This window comes from Amaranthus tricolor, chromosome 3 (genome assembly GCF_026212465.1).
Source record: "Amaranthus tricolor cultivar Red isolate AtriRed21 chromosome 3, ASM2621246v1, whole genome shotgun sequence".
NCBI lineage: Eukaryota > Viridiplantae > Streptophyta > Magnoliopsida > Caryophyllales > Amaranthaceae > Amaranthus > Amaranthus tricolor.
The window spans coordinates 27,885,041-27,902,645 of NC_080049.1; the positions used below are offsets into that span (position 1 = coordinate 27,885,041).

The following is a 17,605-nucleotide window of genomic DNA, read 5'->3' on the forward strand; positions in this document are numbered from 1 at the left end:
CCAAACCTAAAGTTTAATATGACGAATTAGACTTCAAATACTATTTTATATACTCTAACAAAAAATATATTGCATCAACAATTCCACACTTTTAGCTTCAAAATCGTTTATTATTTGCTACATTTGACTTTTTACGTAATTCAATGTGTTATTTTGATTATTTATATATTAAACTATGCACATTTAAAAATTATAAAAGGTTAATATTATAAAAGTATGCGATTAGACGATTCAAATAAGATTCCATATAACTGTATTTTATATAAAATAAGCTTAAACGATAAATAGTGTTAAAAATTATTATATAGCAAGTATTTGAGCAGGAAAAAAAAGTATATCTTAAGACTTTGATAAAATATATAACAATTGAGGCTTCAACTATGGTTAGGAAGGGAGGGAGTAAGCCCTTGTTAGATAAATAGGTTTCATATTCATCAATAATTAGCTCAATACAGAACAGCAGCAAGCTGCCAGTACTAAAGATAGGGCAACTTTATCAGCTTTAAACTGTTTGAATTTCGTCGGGGATAAAATTTTGCTATTTTGGCTGTCAAACCCGCAAAATGCGCCTGCCGGTTTATAATTACTTTAATGGTAACAAAGCTCATTAATCATTATACCTTTCTAAAATGTAAAAGTATTCAAATTGGGTAGACTATACTCCTCCGTATATACTTTCTTTGTTTTCTAATAATTGTTATATTTTTGTTTTTTAAAATCTCCGTATATACTTTCTTTGTTTTCTAATAATTGTTATATTTTTGTTTTTTAAAATTTAATGTATGATTTTAATTTTTAATATCTTTAATTTTATTTGATAAAAATTTCTATAAAGTTAATATTATAAAAATATGATTAAAATAAATAAGACAAAATTCCACTTGACAATCTTTACATGGTACATGGAGAAATATATATCAACTAAAATTAATTGATGAACAATGATTAATACAAAAACTGTAACAACTATTAAAATGCAATATATATATATATATATATATATATATATATATATATATAATACTAAATAAAATACAATGCTAAAAATAAATAATTCATCATCCATATGCTATAGATTTGATGAAACATCAAATCATAGGATATAGTATTGAAATATAGACATATTAATATATTATATAAGAAAAATCTTGCATAAATCAAGAGTCAAATTAAGACTACATATAACATGATAATATGAAAATACTTATCAACAACATAGGTACGTGAATAATTTTAAATAAACCTACACAAATCTCTTAAAAGAAAAACAGTCTAATATAAACTTAATTCATATTAATTTTATTGCAAACCAAATGTCACTTTCTACTCTAGTAACTCACATTCCTTCTATCTATTCTACTAAACGACACGCCTTACTTTTCAGTCCTTTAATTTAGTAACGTGTCAAAGTTGGTACATACCATTCTAGAGTTTATTAAGTTCACACAAGGAGTTTAAAAATGGATACAAGCTAAAACTTGAAACCACACATATTGTAAGATTTGTTGCGACTAATCTCATCGAACTTTTGAATCATGTCTTGACTAAGATAATTAACCGAATCACCCACCTCCCCCTTTCTGAAAAAGGCCTTATTTTCCTCTCCGGAGCTCAAATTTCCATTTTTATTAACAATCAAATTACTTAAATTATCAAAACTACACAATTTAATAATATCTTCAATCACCCCTTCTTTTTCCTCTTCCATAGAAAAAGGGCACCCCCAAAATTCACCCAACTTCTTCAAATACAACTTAGGTTCCTCTTTTAAGTCTTCATACTTCAAAAACAACACCTTATTTGGATTTTCCAAACTATACTTCCAATAACTTAACACATGATCCCAAAATGGACCGCAAAGACTAACCCCTTTACAAAACTTATCAAATGCTTCTTCAATTGATAGTTCACCTAAATGGTGAGGCCTTAATTTGTTTGCGAAGTGCCACAATGAGATGAATGCATCTTTTGGGTCCCTACACAAGTACACAACTTTACAACCCGTTTCCTTAATGGATACGGGAAGTGACTCCACGGGTAAATGGGTTGCAAAAAGCCTAGGAGAGGGTATTTTTGTAAGGTTAGGAACTTTGTTATCAACATATACCTTAAGCTCTAAGAAAGGTACTAAATCATGGGGATTGTATGACAAAAGTGGGTGATTTTCTTGTGTAGGAAAACTATTTTTTCGGTTAACAATCACATAAGCTAGGGCTTTGAGCCAAGTGGTCCCACATTTTGGGCTAGTAGTGAGGATAATGTCGGTGTCATGGGCTTGGAAATGGGTTTGGCAAGTAAGAACTCCTTGGAGTTGCCTACTAGGATGCCAAAACCCTTGGTATTTGTAAAGATGGGATAATACCCATCCTTTTTCTTTAGGTAAAGTAGAGATTAAGTCTTTGCATTCTTGGGTTATGTCATCTTCTTGCAAGTATTTTGGGCATGGTTTTGTTATTAGTGGAGGAACAATGGGAAGAGGAGGGATTGGTGATTGAGTGGTTGCAATTGCCATATTGTAAGAAAGTATTGATGTTTAGCTCTTAGCTTGGATTGGCTACCTACTTTGCATGACATGGGTTGTATTCCTAGCTAATATATAAAGAGGCATCATGGCCTTCTCCCATGATCATTTTTTGTGTGTGTTTTTCCTTTTGTTTATTTCTTTTTATTCTTTATTTGGTGTGAGGTGTGGAAGCTTGGATAATTTGAATCATTTGCAAAATAATTATGCTCTAAGATATTATACTCCCTTTGTTTTTTTTTTAAATGTTTTGAATCACTCTTAATTTGTATTTTATTCCTAATTGTTGCATTAAAATATAGTTAAATGAGATCTTGTTTGATTCGTCTTAACATAAGATTTATTAATATCTAGTTTTTATAATTTTTAACTATATACAATTATCGCTATTAAGTATTAAATTATTTTATTGAAAAACGTGCAAAAAGTAAATGAGAAATTTAAAATAAAATTGATAAAGTATATTTTAAAAAATAGGAAGAATATAGTGAGAAAATAGTAGAGTGAATACAAATCGTATGCTTATACTTTTGAATACACTCAGAATTACAATCAAACTTACAAAGGGTTACATATATACTTACTCCGTTTTGAAATAGTCGCTACATAAGGATTATTGGTACTATTTATCTTTCAAGCTTATTTTATATATTGCGACTAATGTGTTAGAAAAAAAATAGTCAAGTGAGATCTTGTTTGAATTGTCTAATTGAATAATTTCATAATATCAAATTTTTATAAATGTTAGATAAACATTGCTTAAAATATAAATGATTAAAGTTACGCATTGAATTGCGTAAAAAGTTAAATATAGCAAGTATAATGGAACCGAGTAAGGAGCAAGTATATATAGCAAATAATAGCGCTATTTATTTACCATTGATAGATCTATTCAACACTATTTGTGATAGAACTTTGAGCATTCAAAATCATTCATTTGCCTTCTAACAATATATAAATAAAGAGAAAAGTCATAATAATTGTCTCTTTTATGAAAAGAAAAGCTAAGGGTGGGGACTTTGATATTAATTAGTTGTCATAGTTTATGATTTAAAGCTAATTTCTCATTCAATTTTTTTAAAATACTTATTATTTTTCATTGAATAAATACTAATCAGCTATGTAATAGAGTTAAATGTTGTCAATATCCAATAACAATAAACTAGATAGATTCATGTGCCATGCACCAAGTTTCAATTTGAAAATTAAATAATAGTTATTCTATTTCAGAGTTTACTTGTCCAAACAAAATTTATTAAAATAATATTTATAGTAATGCAACTAAAATCATTTTAAAAATAATAAATCTAAAAGAGTCTTAAAATTTTTATTTACACTTTAGTGTGTTAATAGTTAGCATATAGCTTATTCAGAAGTATTTTACTTTTCATATTATGTAGAAGTATATTCAAGTTTTAGCATAATATATCTTGAAAAAGATTGTTGATTTGTCTTGCATTCTTTCTTTGTATTTTAAACACCTTGATATTTCTAAATTCTATCCATGTAAATAGATGATTATTCCCCTCAAATATATACATTAGGCATACTAAGAAACTAACACATTAACTTTCAAATTATTTGATAGACTTCAAAAATGCCATTTTAAAATTTAAATTGATGTTCATAAAAATTATAATTCGACATTTTTAGACAATTAATTATTTGATCTATTAGTATTATACACCTCAAATCTTTTATAAATTAATTAATTACATTAAATTAATATTCATAACTTTTAAATTCAAATTCATTTATATTTAATCATGTCTTGATAAAATTAATTGGTCGAATCAGCTTTTATCGAGCTAATTGTATACATCATGCATGTGTTTGAAAAAGGGGAGCTGAGGAGATTGGTAAGAGGTTGAACTTGCAAGTTGCAATTGCATTTGCCATAATAATAATGTATGTAGCACATTTTCCTTTTTTAAAACTAAAAGGGCAATAATACAAGCACATTTTTTAGACTACATGCATGATTCTTTTCTTTTTCAATTAGGGTTAAAAGACATGGTAATAATTAGTGTGGGGTGTAGATGTTAGAGGAAGTTGCAATAAATTATGAAATAATTATGATTGTAAAACCAGGTTAACACCAAATAAGTGGACTACATATACTCGCGTATAAGTTCTTCTAAGGATTCGTATTAAAATTAAATATTTCCGAGGATATTAAAAATATAAAATTATTTTCTATTAAAAAATATAAGAATATTAGAATAGAAAATTACGAGAATATTATTGTTATTAATAATAAGAAATTGTTGTAACTTGTAAATTGATAGAGAAGAGAAAAGAAAAATATTAATCCTTCATTTTAGGGCTAATAAGAATATAGCAAAATAAAGAGTACTATACAAATTGTAACTTTATAATCGTGAATGAACAAAAAAAATTATGATAAATTGTGAGTTAAATCAATAATAGCCTCATACTATGCAAATTATCACTCATTGCTAGTAGTTGCTCATATAATTTGATTTTTCGATTCTAATTTCATTTTATTGCTTAGTATTGATATCATTTATCCTAAAAATAGGCTTTTTATGAATGTTAATAATCCCTTGTTGAATTATTGAATTTATTAGTATTTGTGTAATTATTAGGAGTATAATTTATTTTCAAGGTTTTGTAGTTAGAATTTTGCATCTGTCACTACTAGACCATATCCAAAACTCCGACTATGCTCATTCGTGATCGACAGGTCAGGTAATTTTCAACTTCTTTAAATGCAACTCACCTATATTCAGAGGCTTTGTGTCATGTTGTCCCCTGCACAAACTATGTCGTACCAATGAATAATGATAAGCCCTGCTCGTGCAAGTCTGGCCATGTACACCTTCAACTAATTCCAATCCTCTTTGGATTTACTATTTCTCCTCATAGAGTTTGTTTTATTTCACCATTTTTTGTGAGTACGTTTTAAATGGAATATGGCAAACTCTTACACTATGTTTGAATAGCAAAATTAGAAGAGAAAACAAATATAGGAAAGGAGAAAGAAAGTAAGGGAAAGGAAGGGGAGGGGTAATGACTAATAAGGGATACTGCTCTTTATTTGTTTACAAGGGAAAAAGATAAAAAATAAGTGTTTTTCTTTAAAATCTTTTCACTTTAGCAGAGATTGTATTCTTACCAAACTTTGTCATTATTTTCCCTCTAAGCTCTCCTTTTATGGAGTTACGATCCTCTCCATTACTTAAAATGTAATGGAGAGTCCATTACTAAATCTAATGGTTAGAATTGCTAGATGAAGGAAAATAAGTGAAATTTTGAGATTTTATTTTTTATTCTAAAATACGTGTTACAATCGTAGCATGTGTAATAGAGAAAAATAATAAAGAGAATCCAAATACCCTTTTATATTATTCGAACTTTAGATCTTTTATCTTTTCAAATATGTCCCCTTTATTATTCTCTTTTTTCTATCCAAACTTAGTGTAAAAGAGGGACAAATTACATTTCAAGCACCAGAGTAAAGTGATGAAATCCCTTTCATGAGTGAACAGCGACTGTTGAGTACTGAGAAATGAAGTATGATGGGAATATTACAGAGTCATCCTATAAATATAAAGTACATGTATAATTACATGGAGGATGAAATAGGACTTAAGGAGTTAGGAGTGGTATTGCTAAATACCGCAATCCCCCACTTTATATTCCATTTTAAGCACTAGGATACCCCCATTATAAACCACTATTATTATTGTCATAATGGCAAAGCCAAGCACTCTCTTTAATGCTGAGTCTTGAACCTTTGTTTTCATGTGCTCAACCCTATTTGCTAGATTAGATCCCTTTAGCTTTTAAGGTATATGTTATGAATTGGGTGGGCCATCAGAAGAAATTACTAAAAATTGAACAGAAAATGTATATGAATGTATCGATTTGTATTTAAAGATGTGATTGTAGAACGAAGAACAATTGTAAATAAAAAACGATTACAAAGAATAGTATACAAGCATTCGAGAGGCTTGTTCTTTCCTGAAGAGTATTACACTCCGTTCTTTCCTGAAGAGTATTACACTCCACTAAAACTCTTACGCTTCTTAAATGACTAATTCCCTCCCCTTCCCTTCTATCTATACTACTTATCCTTGTATTTTATTCCCTCGACTAACTAATTACTAAAATACTCCCTCCGAACCAATTTAGATGTTCCATTTGCTTGGGCATGATTATTAAGGATGGTGTGGGATCCATTAAAAAGGGTAAGTAGTGAAGGATAGTTGGGTAAGTAAGGTATATGGGGGTATATTCGTAATTACTTGTGTGAACTAAGGATATTTGGGTAAAAAAAGATTGACAAAAATAGAAATGAGACAACTAAAAAGACTTTATCAAATAAGGAAATGGGACAACTAAATTGATTCGGAGGGTGTATTATTTATTACTAAATTTTTATGTTACCCCTTCCTCCCAATTCCTAACAATATACAACTATACCAACTGCCAACCATTTTATTTCTTCCCGTGACCGACTTTGCACTTTACGTCTAGAAGCTAAGTTTATCACCAATGCAAGGCAATCAATATGTGATGTTTTAGTAAATGGTTTATTGGTTGTTTTTTGGCTTTTGGATTAAACATTAAAAAAAGTATTTAGTAAATAACTTTTAAGCCAAAATAAAAAGCTACTCTCGTTAGTTTTTTTGGTTGGTTTTCGGCTTATTGATTCACTTTTTCTTTAATAAACAATCAACAACTAATATCTAAGTTTACCAAACATCTCATAAACAACTGACTTTTTCAGATAGCTTAAAAGCCAACAAAAGCAGCTAATATTTTCAGCTGGTCAAACAAGCCAACTAAAAAGCCATCGGCCAACAGTCAATTTCCAATCACCCCCTGAATTAAATGACCGAGAATATCAATAGGATATTGTCATTCGAAATTTCACTTAAACACTCAAATGGATACGAGTCTAACAATGCCCAAACAAAATAATTTTCAAGCATCTTTCACCCGAAGCTGAGGTAAGATATTGCCCGCTGTTGGTGACAGCAAACAATTACTAAATTGAGTCAAAAGTAAGCTCAACAATCGGTCATTGTTTAACAGCACAATTATTAAGTTGACTTTTCACTCAGTTCAGTAATCGTTCGTTGTTGGTAACAACAAACGATTATTAAACTAAGTTAAAGTCAACTCAACAAGCGCCCCCTATTTGACTCAATTCAATAATTGCTCGTTATTAGTAAGAACGGGCAATATCTTACCTCAGCTTCCGGTGAAAGATGCTTATTTTGGAAATTATTTCGTTTGAGCGCTTATTTTTGCAATTTTTTTTAAAAAGCTTATTTTTTGAATTTAATTTCCTATTAAATTTTAAAGCGTTTTTTCGTGTTCTAGCATAAATTTTAACTTGTGAAAAACTAAAATCTTACCTTTTCAATACGCAATTATCAACTTGAAAAGGAACAAGTAAATATTGAGACAAAATTATACACATTTGCAGCATGAATTCACTTGCTAAAATATATATAATCTCAAAACAAGAATCGCAAGTGAAGTTTGTCTAGTATAGTCTACCAACAACGTCTTGTAAATTCTTGAACTAATTTTATAGTGTGTTTATTTTCACCTCATTTTTGCTCTCAAGAAATGTTGAACTTGTTAGTAATTCTACTAAATTGCAGTTTTTACAATTCAAGTAGGGATCTGGGTTCTTATAACCCACTTCATGAACACTTGAGCAAACAATTAAGTAACATCCTCAATAAAGAAAATAGTTTGCACCATAGTTAATGCCAATTAAAAAATTTCTTAATAAAGAGCAAAAATATGAAAAAAGAATGGTGATTGTAAAAGTATGTTTCCCACTCAGCTCCCTTATGTTTCCCGATGCTCAACCATGCCGTGATTCAAGTGGTGGATGAAACTATCTCAGCCAGTTTACAGTGTTTTTAAGGTTCATTGCATGGTCATGTATTCCGTTTTATAATTGATAATAGTTTTCTATGGTCGGGATACACTAAGTATGATGATGATGATGAATAAGTCCAACCAAAATTACATTCCTATGAACACCTTTATTTTCATATGTTCTTTCCAAATAGAATTTATGAATTTTAGTGTCAAATTTTAATTATGATTTCTCATCAATCTACAAGAATAAATATATTTTGTTAGATTCGCCTTAATATATACTTTTTAAACATCAACTTTTTAGAATTTTTAAAAACTCACAATTAAAATTATTTGATTTTAAAGTTTGCATTGAAATCTGCAAAAAAAATCAATGGGAAAAACATTTAAAAATAGAGGGAGTATAACCATTTAAGTAATGGGGTGCATGGAAAATCAGGTTTTATCTCTATTAGATCAAGTATTGTCTTTTTTAAAAAAAATTTATGTGTTCGATTCCTACTTAATTCTTTTCTTATCTCAGTCTACTTTATACTAAAAAAAGTATATAAAAATCTAGACATAGTGAGATAATGAATTAAAATGACAAATTTTTTTATATTGAAAAATACGAGGAAATTAAATAAGAATTAAACTCAGGATTTTTTAGGAAAAGTGATGCCTTGGGAACTCACAAAATTGATATGTAGCCATACGATAATTTTTTAGGTCCTCCATAGATATGAGAAACTTTGAGCTAATTGATATGCAGTGCTTTCATGATTTATTAATGAGTAATGTTAGTGTACTACTTTCGTTATGATTTCCTTCAAAAGTTTGATTTTGATTTTGATTATAATATTTTCGGTGTTTTGTTAATAATAATAATTTTTGTTAGTGAGCAGACAAAACATATTGGTGTCGATGTAAAATTTTCTTTTGATGTGAAAGACAATAATGCTAAACATTATTTGATAAGACAAAAGGGTCTTAGAAAATTTTGGAGAAACTTTTGATTCATTTGACTAATCAAAACGATTTCAAATCAGGTATTTTAGATTTATTCAGATTCGGGTCTTATGATCATATTGAATTTTATATAATTTAAATTTCATTTTTAAGTTTGAGTTGAAATCAAATTCAATTACAAGATCGAGTGAATCTCAAATCGTTAAATCTATTTTAAACAGCTTTAATTATTATCATAATATAGAACTATAGTGACTATGGAACTAAATCAAATAAAGTAACAATGACATATATGACTAAAATAATTTTACATGATCTATGTTTTTAAATTTTTTTTTATTTAGTGGACAATTGCTTTTTCCTTGTGACTTGTAATTTGATGATGAAGGAACGTGGAAAACGTAAGTTGACTGTCAAATTAGCAAAAGTGTTAAAATACCATCAAAAAACTGTTTAAAAAGTTCTAAATCTAATTAAAACTAAAAATTGCACAGCCCTCCGCAAGATCTGTCTCAATATAAAAATATAATAAAGAAAGCCTTTCATTAAAATCACCTCAAAACAAAAGGTTTATATGCTAATAATTTATGTTATTGAGTTATTTAATCCATATATAAGACTCGTCTCACGGTAAACCTGCTCATACAAAAATTTGTGAAAATCCAAACTGTGAAACTTTTGCAAACCCTATAATATTGTGCAAGAAACCCAAAAGGCAGTCATCATAAGGAAAATTTGAAAAAAATAAGATTATTTAACAACTTAATTCCACAAATAAGCTCCGTAAAAACTAATTTCCCAAAATAAGCGTCCGTGCATCCAAGCCTAGGATCTGCAAGAGTCGCTGTTAGTAACGGCGAAAGAGAAAAAAAAATTAAAAGCCCAAAGTCGCTGTTACTAACAGCGACTTAAAAAAAAATAAATTAAAAGCCCAAAGTCGCTACTAACAGCGACTTAAAAAATGACTTAATGCGTTTTAAACCTTCAACTTCGACATGAAACTGAAAATGACTTGCAGGCAGGTGTGGGTCCCCTGCAAATTAATGAAGGTGAAGGGCAAACTCCAATCAGCTTGTTAGTTGAAAGTGGCAAGAGCATTAACCTAAATTTCCACCCTGAGCGTGAAGACCTCAGGTTGAAGACTTCTGAATCGAGTTTAACGAATCTTCTCCAGCTAGCAAGTCTCCCACTGGAGGCTTATGTGAAGCAGAATGGCCTTACGAGCTTGTCATCTGAGCAGCAAACTCGCTCCACATCACAGCTCGGAAAAACTTCTGGGAATGCGGTTGACGATAATCCTGTTGGTCCAGGCCCGGACCAAGTGAATCCCAGTACTGGAAGCTGTGAACCAGAAAACAGTAGAGTGATCCTGTGTGAGATTTACATCTTTTGTTTTGAAGAGTACGTTCTTTCATATCGTGGTAAAATCATTGTTCTTGCCATACGGCTTTACATTATTTTAGGCTAATTTTTATAGGGGAGTTTTAGGGACTTAGGATCTGTTTGGCTTCACAGAAACTCATCATTTCACTTCACTTCACATGTATATAGTATGCAGCTTTTGTATAAGCACAAGGATGTTTAATTTCTTGAATTTTGAGAATTCACCTGATTTACCTACTTGATGAACTGTTCACCATTCTATCAAGCACAACTTTGGCCCCACAACCATTATTTAGTAAATACTCGACAGCTTGTAGTTAATCTTCTTGTCCTACAAAGCATTTAATTGCAATCAATTGTATGTGTTCCAACAAACTAACAGGCACAGTTTCTGGTGGACTCCATTGGAATCGGGGACGCTCGTCATCATCATCCCTGATATTTATTGCGTCCTGGAGGGTAAGAGAGAAGGATACTTTTTATAGAAAAGTTCACAAAAAAATAAAAATATTTGTAACAAGTGATTTACTTACAAAACGCATTAAGTCGCTGTTACTAACAGCGAATTTAAAAAAAAAAAAAATTTAAGTCGCTGTTAACAGCGACTTTGGGCTTTTAATTTTTTTTTTTCTCTTCGCTGTTACTAACAGCGACTCTTGCCAATCCTAGGCTTGGATGTACGGACGCTTATTTTGGGAAATAAGTTTTCACGGAGCTTATTTTTGGAAATAAATTGTTAAATAATCTTATTTTTTTCAAATTTTCTCATCATAAGCCCCCAAGCCTTAAGCAGATGCCATCAAACAAAGCTACTCTGACAGTAGTCGTTGGCAGCTCGAGGCTGCCATTCACGGGTCCTGTTTTGCAAATAGTCGCGATCCATGGCTATGGATCGAGACTTGTGTGTTGAGCCTTTTCACATCCTATTGACTATTGTTATTCTTGCCAACTATTTTAATTCAAGAGTGGAAAACTAGTGAAAGTTAAAATCATTTCCTGTAATTTTCCTTTCGTTCTACACCAAATCAGTAATGAAATCTAAACAGCAATATTTGAGATCATTCGAAAACAATAGTCTACTCTCGGTCGAATATTTGCAACTCATGTTTAAATGTGACTCGTGTTTGGATGGCAGAAAATGTGGAAAAGGAACGGAAAATGATAATCTCTTCATTCGGATAGCAATCGGGAAGTACGAAAAGAAGGGGAATGCTAAAAGTAACACCATGCTCGCATTTCGTATATTCATCTAATAACTACACCACTGTCACATGATTCACTAAATCTCCTTGCGAATCACGAATAAAAAAAGCGAATTATAGTTGGTTTTGGGCTATTTTGGGGTCAATTTGAGTGAATCGTGAATTCAAAAGGCGAATTAACTGGCAAATTATGTTACACTGAACTAGATGTCTACATCAACCATAATTTCTCCTAGCTATTACAAGAACACAATCTTGCACAACAGTACTCAAGAAATACAATCCCATCATGCTTCACTGCTCATAAAAATAGATCGGGGTAAGGGATCAACCAGCAACTAGCATGTAGCGTAAAGCAAAATGCAGCAAGAACTTATGGATGCTTCGAGATGAGAGCACAAAAACATGAGCGCACCGATAATTGGAGACTAATGATTATTTACAGCTCTATATCAGGTACTTCCATCGGTGTAAAGCTAGGATCGTTTGATCTGATCAATGGAATATACTCGGATCCTCTCACGTGTACACTGAAGCAAGCTGCAATAAGAAAAGCTCGGCATAAGAATAAGAGGCAAGTCTGCAATGTCCGGGGAAAAAACATTTACATCTTAAGCTACTTTATAATAATTCTGTATTTCTCAATATACATAAACAAGTGTCCGAAATTTAATTTGCAAGCAATATTTTTCACTACCCCCACTATGATTTTGACGAGATTATGAGTAAAATTCAACAAATATTAGGCACGATCAAGACCACTGTCACACGATTTACTAATCTCCTTGCAAATCGCAAATCACAAATGCAAATTATGGTCGGTTTTGGGCTATCTTAGGGTCATTTTGAGCGAGTCGTGAATTCAAAAAGCTAATAACCGGCGAATTATGTTACACTGTTCAAGACACACTGGTAAAATTCTGAAGGCCTTTCATAAACTAGCCATCAAAGAAAATGAGGCAGATGGGGACGTAAACACTGCTTAGTCAAATCGAACAGTTCTGTCAGCTGTTTTTTTTGTCTTCTCAAAACTCATGTACACCTAATGGCAGTTTAATATTGAATGACTGATCACCATTATTTAACTTGATCAATAATTGCAAGGAACTTACCATGTTCTATTTTCATCACACTTTGAAGCATCGTGTCCATTTTTGTTTTCATATCATGGTTGTCATCCATATCTGGAACAAGAAGAATCAGCTCCCTATGCAAATCGCGAACAAATCTGCATATCTTATCAGCAAAATCAAGTTCACCATCAGATATTCGACTAATAGCCAGTCTCATCAACTCTCCAGTCAAGTCTGCAAGCTGCACATAGAGTTGCTTAAACACCCTGGAAAAAGCCGTTTAAGCTAATAGGTCTACACTATACACAGTACACAATTAAGAGTAATTATGGTGCGCAATGGTATAATAGAAAAACCATGTCGGCTTTATGAATAAATTTCCAATAATGAGGTTACATTTTCCGCCTCGTGGCATGCCTAGAATTTGGCTTAAATCCTACAAAACTCCAGACCACTGTCACATGATTCACTAATCTCCTTGCGAATCGCGAATCAAAAAAGCAAGTTATGATTAGTTTTGGGCTATTTCAGGGTCATTTTGAGCGATTCGCAAATTCAAAAAGCGAATTAACTAGTGAAATTTAGAATATAAGCACAACATCGAGCTCAAAAAAATTCAGTAGATATTAGATAACTCGAAAAATTGAAGATGTTTTAGTCAAATTATGCAGAAAACTATAAAACTCTAAAACTGAGTCGGATGTTGGACAATTACCCCCAAAAGGTAGTCAAGTATATTAATTTGCAGAGGATCAACGGAAGGATTGTTTAATGGTAAAAAACTTGCATTTATCTCATCGATATTCAAAAGAGTTCCAGTTCTGCAAAATTTACAGAATGATGCAGCTTCTACATATTCTTGTACCTGCAAACACAGTCCTCAATAAATATCATGGTAGAAATTGAATTTTACAGAGAAGGAGGGATGGGAAAAGGTGTAACCCCAGGAGAGTATGCACGTCTCAGCTTCCAAAAGTCGGTCCCATTTAGTTCCTTTACAAGTCGAGAGATATATTTGTTCCGCACAGCTTGTAGATCGTTCTCTGCCTTCTCTAGTACTTCATCTTTGTTATCTTTACCGATTCTGTTGTCAAAAGGAAATTCCAAAACAATAACTATCCGCAACAAAGCTAGTAAGCTTTAATAGTAAAATGAGGATCCTGAAAAATAAGGGCAACAATCGACTATTATCTGAACTAGAACTTAACATAGCCAATTCTTGCGCAACCATCTTCGGTAGAATTTTCACATACAAGAAGAAATCTATGTTACTTGGACTCGGGTATTGATGTTGAATACCGGTACGCGTCCAAATGTTGGATACGTCTAAAATTCAATTTTACGCCTAAAATGAAGTGTCTAAGTGTCATACCAATGTCCGAGTATCAAAGATCGGACACGGGTACGTGAAGCAAAATGAAGAGTCCGAGTAACATAGAAAGAAATACAAGCATTCACCAAAGTATTGCGTACAATTTAAAACGGTACCTGTGCACTTGAAAAATAACTTTCTTGCTGTTCATTGTGATATCACGACTTGCTTTGACCACTCTTTCTCTCTTGTCATTCTACACAAATGATAACAGAAAAGAACTGAGAAAATACATCCACCTATCCAACAAAAATCGCAAAACGGATAAAATCAAGGAAATATCCGAAAGAAATTCTAAGTTGAAATAGTATTACAGCTCCAAACATCGAAGGTCAAAAGCAAAAGACACATTTTAGTAAACGCATTTCATAGAGCAACGGTCTTTCCAACGAATAATCAAAATACAAGTTAAACATGAACAAATACACATATCCACAAAGCAAAGATGCCAGTAAACCAACAAAACATAGGCATGTTCAAATGATATGAACACGGCTAAGTTTCTTCATTCATTTGTGGTGGTACTGCCTCCACAAAACTATTCATCCATCCTTAAACGAATGTGATTGTTGGTGAAACCAAAACCATCTCGTGCTTGAAGCTCCCTTCCTAGAAAACCCAAGTAAAGGATATTAGAAGATCGCCTCCATGGGTTATTTTTTTCTTTTTATGATTGTTTTTCCCTATATTGCGTATAGGTGTGGGATAGGAGGGGGCACAGTACGAAGTCTATGCACACCATGCTCAACTTTCTCATCCTTGTTTACATTGTTTAGTTTCATCTCCTAGAAAAGACTATCATAAGGGAAAAAAAATGTAAACTAGATTGTTAATTTTTTCCAAGTACTTCTAGAAAATTACTAAACTATGCAAACGTGCAAAATTGAGTAGAGGGAACTTTCCTTGGTTCCTCCCCTCCCGCTCTATATTTTCCTATGATGATGCTTGAAAGTAGACACCTTAAACTACCATTGTATATTTTATGCTAAAATATGAAATTACCACCCCTAAGATTATAAGAAATGCAAAAAGGAGAACAGTCATTTTGGTACCATTTCTTATGCACACAACCTTTGATAACCATTGACATATGGATATTTTTTAAGCACACACCACTTGAATGACAACCATTAACAAATGGATAGATGAGGGGCTATGAAGAAGTTCTAAATGTCTTCGCTGAAAATGTTAAATTTTGTCTCGTTTGCTTTTCAGTTGAAGAAATAAAAAATACAGTTTCTTTAATTATTGAGAAGATAAAAACTAGACAAGTATATGAACTTAGATTTATAAGCACAATTATATTATAATCCGGCCAAACACTAGAAATAGTGAAGCACTGAAGGTCCGAAGCTAAAAAAGAAGCAACAATAACAATGTCAAAACCTTAATCCCAAAAAATTAGAGTCGACATGAACAAAAATATTATTTTCAAGGGTCGTCCACATAAATTCTTCTTCTTCATTCATTTCGATTTTCTATCATCTTAGTCTGTAAGTCTAGATCATTCTTATCCCTTTTCACTCCCTACCCTCCAGGTCATCTTTGGTCCTTACCCTCTTTTTAAGTCCCCGATCTTTAACTTTCTATCTCTATTACTAGTTTGCTAATACATTATCTTTGCACAAGTCCAAACCATCTCAAATGATTCTCTTTCATCTTTTCCTCCAAAATTTTCAACTCCTAAACCCTTCTTTTATATATTCATTTTGAATTCTACCTCGCAAGGAACAGCCACTCATCCATCAAAGCATTCCCATTTCCACCTATTCCATCTTCATATTATGATCTTTTCTAAAGTCCAACATTTTTATTCATACAGTAGCACTGTTTTAATGGTCGTTGTTCGATACAAAATACCCTTTAGCTTTAGGCGCACACCTCGACCACACAATATCTAAGTAGTCGCCTTCCATTTTTGTCATACACGCTTATTTTTATGGGTTAGATGTCACCACTACTATGAAATACGAATCCAACCCATGTATGAAAAGCATCCATTTGGAGCCTTCTCTTCTAACTTTGTAGTGTCTCGTTATCACATTTGCGTTACACTTTATGTACTCCGTCTTACTCCAACTTAACTTGAACCCTCGACTTCAAGTCTTGTTTCTATCGTTCTAACTTAGTATTTGCGCCCTCTTTAGTCTCATTTACCAAATTAATGTCATCAGTACACAATATACACCTCCTTAAAATGGTGTCCTTCAATTAACAGTCTTGTCCATTGGGCACTCAAGCATCGCCTAGAAAACTGGATGTAATTGTAATCCCCACCGCCTAAAAAGATTCTCAATCTCTTCAACTCTTTCATTAATTTCATTTCATCATATTTTAGATCTCCGTTTCCATGAAGGATCAACCAATAACTTTTTCTGTCCCTTTGAGGTGGGGCCAAAAAGTTCTCCTTCCACTATGGAATATTTCGTGAGAAAATCAACTGAATTGCACATATTATCCCAATTTTCATCAAAGATCAAACCTTCCAATCACCAAAGTTAAAAAAATGGTTCATAAGATAAATGGTTTGTAATTTTAAATAAAACAAACAAACCCATCAAACTAAACCTACCCATTACAATTTACAACACTCCATTCAAAAATTTAATGCCAAAATTACAATCTAAAGAAAGGCAAGAAGCAGCTTACAAGGTTATTGAGATATTCAGCATAGTTGCTAAAAGCGTCAGTTAAAGAAGAGTCAGTTGTCATCATTTTAGACTTCTTCGCTACACTTTCCCTCCTAGCACCTGCTATTTCAACGACTTTCAGATAGGAAGACAATTTTTCAGGGTAGGAAAACAGTAAATTATTATGGTAAGGTTTAGGGTTTTAGATGTTTAGTTTGATTAAAAAGAAAAGGTGGGATAACAAATAGACATACATGGAGAAGAACTTCCACCAAGGAAGGTGAGAGGTCTTTCGTTTATGGTGGGTCACCACAAGCATTAACGAAATGATTAGTCGCAAATAAAATATTATTGTTATTATTATTCTTAAATAATGACAAAAATATAAGTTAAATAAGAAAATTTATAAGTTACGTTTGTAAGCATCCAAAATCTTTCACATTGTTGATTTTCTTTAATAAAGTGTTGATATTTTAAGTGGGTCAAGAATTTTGTATAATGTGAATATTTTATTAAAATGAACTATTGATGTTGTAAATAATTTTATATTGACTAAAAACGTTAATATAGACCCCATATTTCCCATTTTCTCTTTTCCAAACTCT

The 17,605-nt window shown here is 31.8% G+C and overlaps 2 protein-coding genes across 2 annotated transcripts; both read right to left on the bottom strand.

Moving 5' to 3' along the window:
* Window positions 1-1,147: 1,147 nt before the first annotated feature.
* Window positions 1,148-2,651, bottom strand: LOC130809394 (cytosolic sulfotransferase 12-like). The gene has a single exon (XM_057675163.1). The coding sequence runs from the start codon at window positions 2,510-2,512 to the stop codon at window positions 1,472-1,474; it is 1,041 nt and encodes a 346-aa protein (XP_057531146.1). The 5' UTR covers window positions 2,513-2,651; the 3' UTR covers window positions 1,148-1,471.
* A 9,486-nt stretch (window positions 2,652-12,137) lies between these two features.
* On the bottom strand, window positions 12,138-17,342 carry LOC130809395 (uncharacterized). The gene is made up of 6 exons (XM_057675164.1): window positions 17,020-17,342; window positions 14,487-14,566; window positions 13,941-14,082; window positions 13,714-13,863; window positions 13,038-13,239; window positions 12,138-12,465 (listed from the first exon to the last, which is right to left on the bottom strand). Exons 1-6 carry the CDS (start codon window positions 17,083-17,085, stop codon window positions 12,365-12,367), a joined length of 741 nt encoding a protein of 246 aa, XP_057531147.1. The 5' UTR covers window positions 17,086-17,342; the 3' UTR covers window positions 12,138-12,364.
* Window positions 17,343-17,605: the final 263 nt, after the last annotated feature.

Bases quoted from the DNA above. Each gene is read 5' to 3' on its own strand.
- LOC130809394 (XM_057675163.1), bottom strand. From the start codon at position 2,512: ATGGCAATTGCAACCACTCAATCACCAATCCCTCCTCTTCCCATTGTT.
- LOC130809395 (XM_057675164.1), bottom strand. From the start codon at position 17,085: ATGATGACAACTGACTCTTCTTTAACTGACGCTTTTAGCAACTATGCT. The intron at 14,083-14,486 runs GTACCGTTTTAA...TTTTGACAACAG, and splicing joins GTTATTTTTCAAGTGCACAG to AATCGGTAAAGATAACAAAG. The intron at 12,466-13,037 runs GTAAGTTCCTTG...TTCTTATTGCAG, and splicing joins TGTGATGAAAATAGAACATG to CTTGCTTCAGTGTACACGTG.